This window comes from Dipodomys spectabilis, unplaced genomic scaffold (genome assembly GCF_019054845.1).
Source record: "Dipodomys spectabilis isolate Male_0828 unplaced genomic scaffold, ASM1905484v1 ptg000059l, whole genome shotgun sequence".
Lineage (NCBI taxonomy): Eukaryota > Metazoa > Chordata > Mammalia > Rodentia > Heteromyidae > Dipodomys > Dipodomys spectabilis.
Genome location: NW_024870736.1, coordinates 3,503,239 through 3,519,214, shown reverse-complemented (window position 1 = coordinate 3,519,214; position 15,976 = coordinate 3,503,239). Strand labels below are relative to the sequence as shown.

The window sequence follows — 15,976 nt, the reverse complement described above, 5'->3', positions numbered from 1 at the left end:
TTTCCTTTTCTTTCTCCTTCCTTCCTTCCTTCCTGCCTGCCTTTTTTCTTTCTTTCTTTCTCTTTCTTTTTTGTTGGTCAAGGGGCTTGAACTCAGGGCCTAGGAGCTGTCTCTGAGCTTTATCACTTTGACCACAGTACCACTTCCAGTTTTCTGGTGGTTAATTGGAGATAAGAGTCTCAGGGACTTTCCTGTCCATGCTGGCTCAGATCTCTCAGCCTCTTGAGTAGTTAGGATTACAGGTGCAAGCCACCAGTGCCCAGCATGGGTTTTTTTTTCGATGTGTAATAATGTTGCTTCTGTTTTTTAAAAGTGTCACAAACTATAGTAATAATATATCCATATGATAAATATATACTATACAATATAATTATATATCACACAGATATATGATATATTTATATATTTATATGTATATTTGTATGATAAATATTTCCATTGCCTGAAACAACCTTACCACTAACCCCATAGCAGGTGTTGGCTCTCACTTGAGTATAAGCTATTTTTTTCAAATTGCTGCCCAAAGTTTAACAAGATGAACCTAGAACACTAATCAGCAAGCATTCATCTGTTTGATTTATTCTACCATCATCTTTGTGGTAGAAGAAAAAAAGTTTCTTATTTATATTACTTAGTAATATGTTGACAGAAAAGTGAAAAACAAAACATACTCTAAAAAGAGTATGCAATCTTCTCCTCCTCCAAATAAACAAATAACAGCATATTACAATGCTCTGACACAAAAATAGGGGATACCATAAGGTTGCCTTCCCAATACAAATGACCATATTAGAATTTTTTTACCTTATATTTGATTAGAATAACATGTGGCATTGATCAGCTCCTCTAAATATATTTGACTAACCCAAACTCAAGTTAATGTGCTGTTCTCTAACAAACTTTTTTTTTTTTTTTTTTTTGACATAGGGCCTGAACTCTGGGCCTGGGCGCTGTCCCTCAGCTCTTCAGCTCAAGGCTAGCACTCTATGACTAGAGCTACAATGCCACTTCTAGCTTTTTCTGTTTATATGGTGCTGAGGAACTGAACCCAGAGCCTCATACATGCAAGGCAAGCACTCTACCACTGAGCCACCTTCCCAGCCCTCTAACAAATTTTTTAAATTTAATTTAATTTTATTGGAAGGGCTGTCAGAGAGGTTACAGTTGCATAAGTAAGGTCATGAGTACATTTCTTGTCAAACATTGTTACCTCCTTCCTTGTTTTCTCCTACTTTCCTCCCCCTGCAAGTTGTAAAGTTCATTTCCAACATAGTGTCTTGTGAGTATTGGTTGTATTGGTTCATACTTTGTCCTTTGTCTCACCATTTTGTTATTCCCCTTTGCTTCCCTAAATCAGATAAATGCATAATACAAGACACAGGGTACCAAAATAAAACCAGTGACAAGAGGGGTAAATCAAAGGAGAAAAAAATGGGAAGAAAAAGGAAATAACTTCACACAGTTAATTAAAAAACAAAAACAAGGGAAAAATCTTCATGTTTCCCTATCTTGGAGTTCATTTCGATTAGCATAATTTATATGGTTATATATACATAGCTATTGAGCTATTGTGCTCCTCTGCTAGGACTAAAGAAATGCAAATCAAAACTACATTGAGATTCCACCTTACCCCAGTTAGAATGGCCACTATCAAGAAAACAAATAATAACAGATTCTGGCGGGGTTATGGCCCAAAGGGAACACTTCTACACTGTTAGTGAGAATATAAACAGGTTCATCCACTCTGGAAAGCAGTATGGAGATTCCTCAAAAGACTAAACATAGAGCTCCCCTATGATCCAGCATTCCAACTCCTGGGTATTTACCCAACTGATCATCAACAAGGCCACACTAAAGCTACCAGCACAACTATGTTCATTGCAATGTTATTTACCATAGCTAAGATTTGGAACTAACCCAGATGCCACTCAGTAGATGAATGGATCAAGAAAATGTGGTATTTTTAACACAATGGAATTCTATGCTTCCATCAGAAAAAATGACATTGCCCATTAGTAAGGAAATGAAAAGACTTGGAAAAACTCATATTAAGTAAAGTAAGACAGCCCCAAAGAAACATAGACTCCATGGTTTCCCTCACTTGCAATAATTATAATAATTTGCAATAATAATAAGTAGCATCTAGGATAGTTCTAACAAATTTAAAGCCAAGTTACTGATTTAAATAAATTCAAATAAATTTAAAGCACAGACTTCAAGAGGAAATGTGTAGTGATTCGAACATACAGCAGTTGACAACCAGTGAGCCTTTCCAGTGAACATCACCACAGGTGTCTTACAAAAACAGAAGGAGAAGAGACACAGATCTTCAATTGAACGCCTAAAGTAAGCCTGGTGCTGGTGGCTCACACCTGTAATCCTAGCTACTCATGAAAGCTGAGATCTGAGAACTGTGGTTTGAAGCCAGCCTGGGCAGGAAAGTTTCTGAGATTCCTCTCTCCAATTAACCAGCAAAAAGCTAGAAGTGGAGCTGCATCTAAAGGCACTAGCCTTGAGCACAAAAGCTCATGGATAGAACCTAGGCCCTGAGTTCAAGCACTAAACCAGCAAAAACCCGAAAATGAAACCAACCGAACAAACAAACAAAAACAGCTGAGGTGAGATTGTTCAGGGTACTGGTTGGTGTGTGGGATAGAGAGGAGTCATTTACAATGACACTGCAAAAAATTCTAGAAACTTAAAAACGTTCTAAACTTATAAACTTTCTTTAATCATAGAAAACATACCTGGCAAAAAAGCCGGAAGTGGCACTGTGTGGTAGAGAGCTAGCCTTGAGCTGAAGAGCTGAGGGACAGCGCCCAGGCCCAGAGTTCAGGCCCCATGACAGGACCCAAAAAAATAAAAAAAGGAAAAAGAAAAAGAAAACATACCTGGTGAAAATTATGAGGTCAAAAGCTTTCTGTCTTAGTGGTACCATTAATGAAGTTAGAAACATTGGCTTCTGGCTTACCAAATTCTGTTCATTTTGTCTCCCTAAGTCAATCCTTCCCCTCTCTTGCCATTAAGGTCCTTACCACCTTCTTATTAGGGCAGCTTCCACAGCCCTCTGGGAAGGAAGCATGGTGGCTTCCCTATAGCTGTCACCACCATGCCAGAGTGAATCATGCTAAGCATGAAACCCAGGAAAATTACAGTGACTATGAGCAATGTGGGAAGGACTCTCTGGACAAGCTGGCTTTGGGGACTATCCCATATGTGCTCAATTAAGTATTTACAGAGTGCCTATTGCGGGCAGCTGTTGGGAACACTGAGGCTACCCTGGGAATGAGACGGATGCCTATCTTGTCTCAATTGCTTACAGCTGCAAACCCTAAGAAGCGAGGCATGGGAGAGCGAGTGAACAAGCAGCAAGAAAGTGTTGTTCAAGAATTTCAGGAGTGGGGAGGGCAGGGATGGTAGGGGAAAAACAAAGGAGGAGGCAACAATGCTTGATAAGAAATGTACTCATTACCTTGCTCATGAAATTGTAACCCCTCTGTACAGTATTTTCACAATAAAAAACTTATTAAAAAAAAAAGAATCTCAGGAGCAGTGCTGTGGCTTGAAGGAGTGACAGAGTTTAAGTGACAGAGTTTAAGACCCAAACTGTACATAGTGAAAAATTACTCCCTGAAAAACCTTTTACTTTATTATACCAGAAACTGGGCTCTCAAAAACTCAAAAGCCATGTATTGTCTTCTTTCTTCTCTTTGTATTGGGGGTGGGAGGGGGGGCGCTTGGGTCTCTGTTCCCTGTAAATATGCCATCTCTAAGTTTTCTGAAAAGACATGAGCAAGAAAGAGGAAATGTGCAAATAAAGAAGTGCCTCTTTCACTTTTGAGGTGCTGAGCTGAACCCAGGGCTGTTTTCTCATCATGTTACATGAGTGCTCTATTGTTGAACTGCATCAGTAGCCCTACAGGTGCTTCTGAATCAGAAAATGCTTAGTTCTGATCCCTGCTCTATTATTCACTTGCTTACGTGGTTTGAATATGGTAACTGAACCTACCTGTGCCTTAGTTTCCTCCTCAGTGAAACAGTGCTCTAGCCCTGTAATTAAGCTGCACTAGTGCACAGCTCTTAAGAGTGTCTTCATGAGCATGTGCTGCTTCTATCTGCCTCATATCATGTGTTGTTATTGTTTTATTACAGCTCTGTGCTAATGGAGACGACCCTGTTCTCTCCCATTCAAACTGCTCACATCATAGATTTCCCTCTCCCAACCACAGGAGTAGGTCTGATCCAGCTCCAAATTAACCACATATAGAGATGATCATGAGATCCTAATCATGAAATCCATCCTCACCCAGTTGCTATTTATACATGTGTATAAATCCCTGCCCTTACTATGCTTATTTTATAGCTGGGAGAACAGCGACAGAAGGAAGATAAATAACTGCCAGAGGAAGTCACAGAGCTGAGATTGCAGCCTAGGAAAGTGGCACTCGATATGTGTTTTTAACCACACTATTATGCCATTTAATATACAGAAAAGGATCAGTACCACTGGGATGGAACTAACCAAGTCATAAAATAAAGAAGTAAGTAGTATGTTCAAGAGAAAGAAGATGAACATTTGCCCCCGCTTATCTGTAGGGGAATATGTTCTCAAATCCCAGTGTATGCCTGAAACCACAGACTGAACTCTATACATACTGTGTTTGTTTTCCTTGTGAATATATACCTAGGATAAAGTTTTTATAAAGTAGGCACAACATAAAGTTAGTAACTACTAATAAAATAGAGTAAGTAAACAATACAGTCATCCCTTGCTATATTGTGGGTCACTTATTGCAGCTTCATTGTACCACAGGTTAAAAACAAAAACAATGTAAATAGTGATCCCTCACCTATTTTGGGAATTGCGATCCAGAGACCCCCCCACCCATGACAGGTGAAAATCCATGAAGTAACAATAAGTGAAGCTTGATATAGATAAGACTGCTATACTCCTGCAATAGGGAGGATCACTGTACACTGTAATAAAATTGCCAGCTTTTTGGTGATTAACCGAAGATAAAAGTTTCACAGACTTTCCTGTTTGGGTTGACTTTAAACCCTGATTCTCAGTTCTCAGCCTACTGAGTAATGAGGATTATAGGAGTGAGCAGTAGATAACTGGCTTAAAGGCATGTTTCACTAGACCACTCAAAGCCATTATATTAGTAACGTCTGAGAATGGAGGTTGTTTTCCCTGCTGTAAACCAATATAGCTCAGAAGATGTAGTTCAAAAAAGGTAAAGTCAGTTATTATTAATATCTGGTGCTTGATTCTTAATGGCAAAAGATCACTTCCAAGTAACCCAGAGAATGCTGATGCTTATGTCATTACTGAGTTTTGATACATTTTCCTCTAATCTTTGGAGACAATAGTTAAATCATATAACAAATCTAAACTTGTATTCCATTGAATGTTGTCATAACCACATTTCATGATACTTATATTCCTCACAGCAGTATTGCAAGTAGTTATAATAAGCTGAATATTTCCTTGGTGATGGCCATAAAGTAAGTTCCTTACTTTTTGTTTATAAAAATTAGATTAAGCCAGGTACTGGTAGCTCACATCTTTAATACTGTGAATATAAGGATTGCCAGCCCCAAGTAGGAAAGTCCATGAGACTCATCTCCAATTAACCACTAGAAAGCTAGAAGTGGAGCTGTGGCTCAAGTGGTGGAGCATTAGCTTTGAGAGAAAACGCTAATGGACAGCACTCAGGTCTGAGTTCAAGCCCCCGGACTGTCCAAAAAGAAAAATGTGTATTATACAATTTATAACTAATGAAGATATATGCACATAGACTCATGTAAACACAGTCCCACCAGCTCAAACATTCCCATATACCTATTCCAGACATTCACTACGTTTAACATGCATCCCTCAAACTAATCTTTTTTTTTTCCCCATTGGTACTGTGATTTGAACTCAGGGTTCTGAACTCGGTTAGGCAGGCGCTCTACTTCTGGAGTCATGCCCACAACCCTTTCTGAACCAGTTATTTTTTGGTAGGGTATTATGTTTTTGTCTGGGCCTATTCTTAGACCAAGATCCTCTTATCTATGCTTCTTGCATAGCTAGTATTACATATGTGAACCATCATATCCAGCTTAATTGAGATGGGGTCTTGCTAAATTAATTTTTTGCCCTGGATGGCAAAGATCAATCATCTGCTTGGGCTACAGGCATTAGCCACCATGCCGGGCCTTCTCAGGCTAATCTTGTTGGCATCTTTCGGTATACTAGATGGCCAAGCATCCAACCATACTCAGGAACGCTGACTGGCATCCCAGCACTCCTTTTTTAGAATATAACTTAAACAGAATTATACAGTATGTATATGGCTCCCTTCAGTAGGCATAATTAAGATTTTATGAGTCATCTATGTTGTTGCAAGTATTGGTAGCTACTGCCTTTTTTGTTACTGAGTAGTATTTTATTATAGGAATGCTGGTTTTCTATGATCAGGTGTGGCCATTCGACTGCATGTATATTTATTATCAAGATATTAGTTGATTAGACATCTGGAAAGGTGATATTTTATTAGAAATAAAACTGCTATGTATATTCATATGTAAGTCTGTATGTGGGTATATTTTCATTTTTCTTTGGTAAATGACTAACATTTCTGGTTACATGTTACAAATAGATTAGGTACAAGATCACCAAGCTTTTTCAAGGTGGTTGTTTTATTAATTTCATCAGTAAAATAGAAGAATTTTAGTTGTTCCATATCTTCATCAATAAAGGCACTGTTGATTTTTTTTTAATTTTGGCTATTCTAATGATATCATTATGGTATCATTTTGTGTCTTTTGTAGATAACATGTTGAATATCTTTTCATGCACTTAATGTCCATTTGTATATTATTTTGTATGAGTATGTTAAAAAATGTCCCCATTTTTAAGACTCATTCTTATATGGTTGAAATCCTTTACATTTCATATATATATATGTTTTGTCTCATATATATATATATATGACAAAATATTTTTCATTTGATTTTACTTAATTTTTTGGGGAGTGCTGGGGTTTGAATTCAGGGCCTTACTTTTTTTTTTCCCCCATGAGACTCTTTTTTTTTTTATTGTGAGAATACCGTAGAGAGGAGTTACAATTACATGGGCAAGATAACGAGTACATTTCTTATCAAGCATTGTTGCCTCCTCTTTGTTTCCCCTTCCCATCCCTTCCCATACTCCTCCCATCTCCACCCAATCCTCCCCCCTCCAAAGTTGTAAAGTTCGTTTTTCAACATAATGACTTGTACATCTCATTGTTGCAATGGGTCCACCTGTATCCCTAGTTAAATGATTTGTTTTTGCCCTCCCCCTTCACAAATTATACCAACATCAAATACAGTGAAAGCAGGAGTTATACCGTGGGGGAGGGACATACAAAGCAACGTAGAAATCATCTTATAAATATGTTAGAAACAGTGCATGAGAGAAAAAAAAAATTGAATACTTATCTTGGGGTTCATTCCCCTAACATCAATTTATCTGACCTTTTCTGCTTGACTCAGACTTTTTTTTTCTTTTTTTTTTATTGTGAAAATACTGTACAGAGGGGTTACAATTACATGGGCATTGACTCAGACTTTTTAGAGAAGGTTTTACCACTTGATTCAGATCATCGATCCTTTTTTGTTTAATTATTTTTTCAGATAGTTTTTGCCTAGGCTGTCTAGGCTTGATGATCCTCCTATCTACATCTCCCAGGTAGTTGGGATTATAAGTATGCGCCATCATGAGCAGGCACAATTTGACAATAGCTAAAGACATTTAAGAATGAGGCAGATGGGCTGGGAAGGTGGCTCAGTGGCACAGTGCTTGTTTTGCATGCATGAGGCCCTGGGTTTGATTCCTCAGCACCACATAAGCAGAAAAAGCTGGAAGTGGTGCTGTAGCTCAAGTGATAGAGTGCTAGCCTTGAGCTGAAGAGCTGAGGTATAGCACCCAGGCCCAGAGTTCAGGCCCCACAACAACAACAACCCATTCATATTTCCCCATATATTTGCTATTTTTCTTGCTTTTTGTTCATTTACATAGATCCAAAGTATGAACTAATACCATTTTATCTGTGCTGGAATACTTGCTAACAATGAATCATCTCGGATTTTGTTTGCCTGAAAAGTTTTAAATATATGTCTGTTATGATCTGGAATGTCTCCCAAAGGCTAATGTGTTGAAAACTTAGTCCCAAATGAAGCAATGTTTAAGGTGAATGAATCAGGAAGATTCTGACCATTAGTGGATGAGTCCATTGATGGATTCATAGTGAATGGACTGAATGGGTATTGATGGATTAATAGCTGAATGAGGTGATGGAATCTGCAGGAAGTGGCACCTAGTTTGAAGAGGTAGTATTGTTCTCTTGAAGGGCATATCATATAAAAATCAATTTGTCTCTATGTCTCTCTCTTTCTCTCTCTCTCTCTCTCTCTGTCTGTCTCTGCTTCCTGACTACCATAAGTTGAGCTTTTTTTTTTGTTGGTCGTGGGGCTTGAACTTTGGGCTTGGGCGCTGTCCCTGTGCTCTTCAGCTCAAGGCGAGCGCTCTACCGCTTGAGCCACAGTGCCACTTCCAAGTTGAGCACCTTTATATCAGCAGTTCATGCTATGATGTTTATCTGATGTCAACTCAGGCCTAAAGCAATGGGGCCAAGAGTTCATAAGATATATATATATATAAAACTAAAGGACAAGAATCTTTTCATTTTTTCCCTTAGGTATTCTATTATACTTCTAGAAAGCTAACACACCAATTTAAAAAGATTTTTCCCTCCTGGGGATACAATTCTAGGTTGCAAGTTTCTATAAGTAGTTTGCAGATACTGATGCATTGCCTTTTGCTTTGCATATTTGCTGACTCTTTTTTGTATTTGTTACTCTACAAATAATTTGTTTTCTAGCTACTCTTAAAAATTCTCTTTAGCATTTATTTTCAGTATTTTGATTATGAAGTATGCTAGTATGGTTTCCTTTCGTGTTTTGTCTGCCCGAGGTTTATTATGCCTCCAAGTTATTGTTTTCATCACATTTGGGGAAACAGTCATTAGTCAACTTTTTTCCGTGACTTGTCCTTCTTTTTCTCTGGACGCCAATGTCAGGTTGCCTGATGATTATCCTACAGCTTGCTAAAACTGTTCTTTTGATTCACTATTAGTGTTTTTCCTTCTGTGGCTCATCTCAGATAATTTCTATCATTAATAATGTTCATTAGTTTTGTTCAATATCTAATCTGCTCAATGCCAACAATGAATTTTTTTTGTTGTTGGTTGTGGGGCTTGAACTCTGGGCCTGGGTGCTATCCCTCAGCTCTTCAGCTCAAGGTTGAGTGCTCTACCACTCTAGCCACAGTGCCACTTCCGGTTTTCTGGTGGTTTATTAGAGATAAGAGTCTCATGGATTTTCCTGCTGGGGCTGGCTTTGAACCACAATCCTCACATCTCAGCCTCCTGAATAGATAGGATTACAGGTGTGAGCCACTGGTGTCCGGCTAACAATGAATTTTTTAAAATTTCAGATTCTAATTTTTTTCATCTTTAGAAGTTTCATCTGGTTTATCTTCTCTTTTCTTTTGTGCCAGTACTGGGAGTTGAACTCAGGGCCTTTAACTTGCTCTTGCTTGACTTTTTTTTTTATTATTGTGATTAAGTGATTACATAATTTCCCAAATTTCACAGTATTGTGGGATAGTGATGCTCAGTTAAAGTCACAAACACATTCTAACTTTCCTGGAGCAATTTGTCTATCACAGTCTATAACATTTATGAGTTCTATGAGCTTGTGATACAGTTATTTCTTCCACATTGGGTGTATGTACATTTCTTTTGTTTTGCATAGCATCAGCTATTCCCTCTTTCCCATTTGTTCCCTCCCTCCCATCGCTGCCATTAAGATGCTTAGTTATTTTGGTCAATGTCCTGTGCAGCTAATGGGTCCCGCTGATTCCCTCTAGTTCTGTGTCATCTTCCTGGTTCCCCTCCTGTGTACACATACATATGATCAGCAGCTTGGGGTTATTTAGTAGTGATTCGACCAGATAAGTGCAAGTTCTTTGTTTCTCATTGCTTGACTTTTTTGCTTATGGCTGATGCTCATCACTTGAGCAGTGCCTCAACTTTTGGCTTTTTGCTGGTTAATTGGAGACAAAAGTTCTGTTTGTCTGCCTCAGCTGGCTTTGAACCACAATCTTCAGATCTCAGCTTCCTGGGTATCAAGGATTATAGTCATGAGGCATCATCTCCTAGGCCTCCCTTCCTTTCTTGCTTCTTTGTGCCATCCTGGGGCTTGAACTTGAGTATGGGTGCTGTCCCTGACCTTTTTTTGCTCAAAACTAGTTCTATATCACTTGAACCATACTCTACTTTCAGCTATTTTTGGTAGTTAATTGAAGATAAGAGTCTCCCAGACTTTCCTACCCAGGCTAACTTTGAGCCACAATCTTCAGATCTCAGCATTCTGAGAATCTAGGATTACAGGCATGAGCCAAGGGTGCTTGGCTCCTTACCTTGTCTCTTGAAAATATGTATTCTTGGCTGGGGTTTGGCTCAAGGGTTATAAGTGCTTAGCAAGCACTAGGCACTGAGTTGAAACCCCAATATCACATAAAAAAGTGCTCTTGAATGTGTTCATATCTTTGTTAAAATAACTGAACACAGGTATAATACTTGATTTAGAATCATTCTGTGTTATAATATCAATGGCTTTATTTTTCCTCAGTCTGTCTTTACTACTAGATATTTATCATGGTTAAAGGCCATGATTTCCTGCTTCTTGACAAGCCTACTGTTTTGTTTTTTGTTTTTTTTTGACTGAAAGCTGGATATAATGAATTCTATGTGTTGAGATTTTACTGTCTTCCTTTGAAGAATGATGGGCTTTGTAATAGCAGGAAGCTAAGTTATTTGTATTCAGTTAGATTCTTTTGGGGGCATGTATTTATACATTAGTTACTTTGAGACAAGAGTAGCTTTTACTGTAGGGGCTATCCCATTAATAAAGCTCTCTGGAACTATACTGCCCTCAGCACAATCCACAGATTTCTCCATTGTGTTTGGCTGAAGCCTGTGTGCCTTCCAGTCTTGGATAAGCTTTGAGAAACATTCAGTCCCAGGTGGTTCGTTGTCTCAGGTTGTGGAGTCTTGTACATATGAACATCTTATGATTAAGTAGAAACTCAAGAAAACCTTTATGAAGATCTTTGGAGCTCATTTCTTTGTAGATCCTGTCTTCTAGAATTACTTATAAGGTCTGGCTTTATCAGACTTGTTAAATTGTGATTTCTGCCTCTTCAGTGTAACATGACAGATGTACTCTGAATAGGGATCACCTTCTTGCTCCAAGGTCCCAAAGAAGAAAGCCAGGGGATTTCAGAGCCCAACTCATTTATTTCTCTTCTATAGGGGTCATAGTCCCGTACTACTTGTTGCCCAGTATCTAAAATAATTGATCCACTTTTTTTCAAGTTCCCTAGTTCTTTCTTTCAATAAAGATTAAATCTAGTCTTAGTATCTATCTATCTATCTATCTATCTATCTATCTATCTATCTATCTATCTATCTCTATATATCTAGAAGTGGAAGTCCTTTTTTACATTCTAAAATCTTTGGGAAAGTAAAAACCTTGGGAAAGTGGTCTGACAGTTCCTCAGAATGTTGACAGAATGAAAAAAAAAAAAAAAAAAAAAAAAAAAAAGAATGTTGACAGAATGACCATATAACCCCTTTTGTGTGTGCTAATTACAGACACAAAAGAGCTGAAAGCAAGGACTCACACAGATATCTGTGAAGGTATGTGCATAGCAGCATTATTCACAACAGCTCAACACATTCCAGATACCTATCAAGTAATGAATGGATTATGAAAAGGTTGCATATACACCAATATTTTGTTTGTTTTCAAAATAAGATCTCCCTATGTAGACTAAGTTGGCCTAAAACTCATGACCTCCTTGATCCCAGCCTTGAATGCTGGAATTATATTATGTGTCCCACCATGGCTGGGGGAAAGGGAAGGAGAAATTATTGACAATAGTGTTTCAACAATGTGTACATAATAAAGGTCACCAAGTTACATACCATGAAACAAGATGGCAAAAATAAAAAATAAATTTCTATCTATAATGATTTCCTAAACATGCTCTACATATTCCAAAACAAATCTGACTTGTACCAAGTATTTGTAGTGCTTGATTTTAAACTGGATCAGCTTGATATAAAGGATAACATCAGCCAAACTGCCAAATCTTAGATGGAAATAGAGAACTGCAAGTTAGCTTTCTACCACTGAATTTCCTGAGTGTGATGGTTGTACTTCGTTTACACAGGAGAATGTCAATACATACACACACGTTCAGAATAATGGGGTACCAGGTCACAGTTTACTTTCAATGGATCACAGGAAAGAATGTAATAAATTTGGAACTTTTATGAAAATTTTTGATGGTTTCTAAATTAAAATATATAAAATGAAAGCAGTAAGAGTAAAAGCAGCCATACTAACATTACAGCACAAGGTGGTGTATAACATGATAAAAATTTCAACAAAAATAGAAAAAGTATATAAAATATTAACAATAAAGAAATGTATTTAAATTTTGAAAAGCTTGATTTAGATGCTGAAAGGTATTTGACATACATTGGCTGCAGTACCTAGCATGGAAACATGCATTGCTTTACAGAACAGTAAGAGAGGAAGATAAGAGAATCAAGGTGGAACAGCAGGCATACATGCACACTACTAGCAAACACTTGATTAAAGAGCAGCCAACTATGAGGGATACTTACACAATGGTTTTTCCAATGTGCATAAATGATTTCTCAACAAATTCACGGACACTATGGACTTCTCCCGTAGCTATAACAAAGTCCTCTGGTTCATCATTCTGCAACATTAGCCACATAGCCTAGAGAGAGAGAGGCAAAGCTACATCAAAGTCATACTCAATGGCCACTTTGGGAGTACCATACTATCAAGTGCACATAATTGGATATGAACATGTACAGCTAGCAAATGACCAAAAATTTATTAGGTTATTCTAGCCACTCCAGTGACGGCTCTCACAATTAAATATGCATCAGAAAAAACATCTGGGGAAACATCTTGACATGGATGCCTGAGCCCTAACAGAGGCATGGGTTCAAGAGGAATCTTTAGTTTCAGCATTCTAGAAAGTTCTCATGGACAGTCCTTGAACTGGAATTTATAGGAACAAGCTGTTCAACTGTTATCTGTGGTGAATGTTCTTTCTATATACTTATGAATGAACAGTTACAAAAGCATTGTCTCACATGCCATAGATGGCAGAGGAGGAAAAATCATTTGAACACAAATTATAAGCTGAATCATTATAGTTTTTAAAAGTTTACCCTCATTTCTTAACAAAGAAGTTGAAATTTTACCAATCAAAAAACAAGAGAATCATTAATTGAGAAACAAACACACAAAGAGTACTACTATTTAGCTGGGTGGCAGTGGCTTATGCCTATAATCATAGTTACTCAGGAGGCTGAGATCTGAAGGTTGCGGTTCAAAGTCAGCCCAGGCAGGAAACTCTGTGAGACTCTTATCTCCAATAAACTACCAAAAACTGGAAGTGGTGCTGTGGCTCAAGTGGTAGAGCGCTAGCCTTGAGCTGAAGAGCAGAGGGATAGCACCCAGGCCCAGAGTTCAAGCCCCAAAACCACCACCACCACCACCACCAACAACAGTAGTACTACTACTTGTTTGAAGTACACTGAAGGGTTTCATAAGGTGACATTTAAAGGTTGAGTAGTCATATTCCATGCTGGATATATTACTGAGAGGCAGTTATTCAACTGGTCCTACAAAAATGCAGCAGTATTCTGGGACATAACTCTAGTTGATTAGAAAAGATTGTTTTTTAGCCAATGGCACATATGCCTATACTTTCTATAGCTTGGTATTGTACAATAATATTAGAATTTTTTCTAAAAGATAGAGGATGAAGTTTTTTTTTTTTTTTTTTTTTAAATTAGGTGTTGGAATGGCACTATTGGCTCATGCCTATAATCCTTGTTTCTCAGGAAACATATCTGAGGATTGATGTCCCAAGCCAGTTCAGGTAGACAAATCTGAGGAACTCTTATCTCCAATTAACTAGCAAAATATCAGGCATTTTGATGGTTAATTGGCGATAAGAGGTGAGATTCAAGTGGTAGAGCTTCAGCCTTGAGTGCAAAAGCTAAGCAATGAAGTTCTAGTTCTGGCAAAACAACAACAACAATAATAACAAAAAGTAAGTGTAGCTTGTGTCTTATAGGAATATATCTTTTTAAGATTATGTGAGCCAGAGTTTGGGCTATAGCTTGATGACAGAACACGTATTTAACATACAGAAAGCTCTGGTTAGGTATGCAGCACAAAAAAGAAGGACAAGCAAAATATTTTTTTTCCATCACTTCCAACCATTTCTCAGAATGAGGTAGGTAAAAAGAAAGTATGTTTCATTCTGGCACTGTCTTCAGTTATTCTCAGTGAACTCTTGTTCTGACATTTAATGAAACTTATTTTGGTTAATGTCTCCCTTACTGCTCCTACATGACTGAAATTAGTCTCATTTCTCTTAGACAATGCTAGCAAAAATTTCACTTATATTTTTGAAAACTTGTGGCACCCTTCTAATAATAACATATATATATATATATACATATATATATATTTACCTTTAACTTGGAATTATTTATTTGTATCTTTTAATCTTGATCTTTTAAGAAATTGTTTTCAATGATGCTTTTGGGTATATGAAAGATAAAAGTTTGGACAATTTCACATGTGTTGTAGTACAACATGCTGGCTAGGATAAGAGCAGTCCTTCAAGTCATTGATACACTGTAAAGTAACTGGCAGGGGAAACTGTTTTGGCAAAGAGACAGTTTTGTTTGCATTAATAAAATATTTGCACTTATCATTTTACATTAAGGGATCATGGTTGATGAATTTTTTATAACTTTTTAAATGTTATACTAGCACTATGATTAATAGAGCTGGGTAAGTTTTTAAAAGGCACAAAATAATAGCTGTGATCTTAATGGAGTCTTATAAGGGCTTGGAAGCCCCTGCTCACTGTTAAAGGGTCTTAGAGGAAGAGCCTTTTAAGCCTCATGCCACAGCAGAGAGCTGGGACTCCTTATAGGTCTGTGCCTGTTCATGAGTTCCTGAAACAGGAATTTGCTCTCTCTCCTCATCTGTCTAGGAATGCTGACCTCTCCTTCCTGACCCTGCACCAGAGTCTCGTCTAGCCATCAGAATGAGTTCCTGTTGTCTTGCTAGGTTTTTCTGTGACCAAGAGCACATGCATGGTGGCCTGACTGGGCCCAAGCTGCCCTCTGGCTGCCCTTCTGAACTATGGCGACCTTCTCATTCCTCCTAAGCAGGCTTCAACAGGAACCTGGGCCCAGGCACCCACATACACGTATTATGTGTATACATACAATTTCTTTTGGCTTTTATCAAAGTAGTTTAAGAATTTTTGGGAAAATTTAAGTTGTACTTCTGGCTAGAATTTTGTTTGAAAATTTTCTCTGAGGGATTAGATATAACAGGATAAACACAGTTAAGTGTGTTGGATTCAAATTGCCATTCTAAAAATAACTTTTTAAATAGGTCTTTCAGGCATTGCTGAATTTCGTTTCTTTAGGAACATTCTGTTGTACTAGAATGGTCGCACATACAAAACAATCTTATTTGTGTAAAAGAAAGCACAGGCTCAGAAAAATTGAAAGGAAAAAAGTATTGTGTTTTCTGGTCAGTGGTCACTCTAAACATGGCCAGACCTCTGGTGCTTATTTTGTTCCCTGTAGGAATCTGGGGATCAGTTGGATCCTTTTGCCTGCACAAGAGCCAGAGCCAAGGCTCTGTTCTTTTTTTTTTTTTTTTTTTCCATCAGGCTATCTGTGGCCTTTGACCTATCAATTTCTAGGAATTTCCTCTAAAGTTCATATTGTACCAG

At 37.8% G+C, this 15,976-nt stretch overlaps 1 protein-coding gene across 1 annotated transcript in view; it reads right to left on the bottom strand.

Moving 5' to 3' along the window:
• The window catches only part of Gmds (GDP-mannose 4,6-dehydratase), a 552,983-nt gene that overhangs the window by 104,920 nt on the left and 432,087 nt on the right, over positions 1-15,976 (bottom strand). Inside the window, exon 8 of the mRNA XM_042680355.1 lies at positions 12,792-12,910. Coding sequence (XP_042536289.1) covers positions 12,792-12,910 — 119 coding nt within the window. The remainder of the gene's footprint in view (positions 1-12,791; positions 12,911-15,976) is intronic.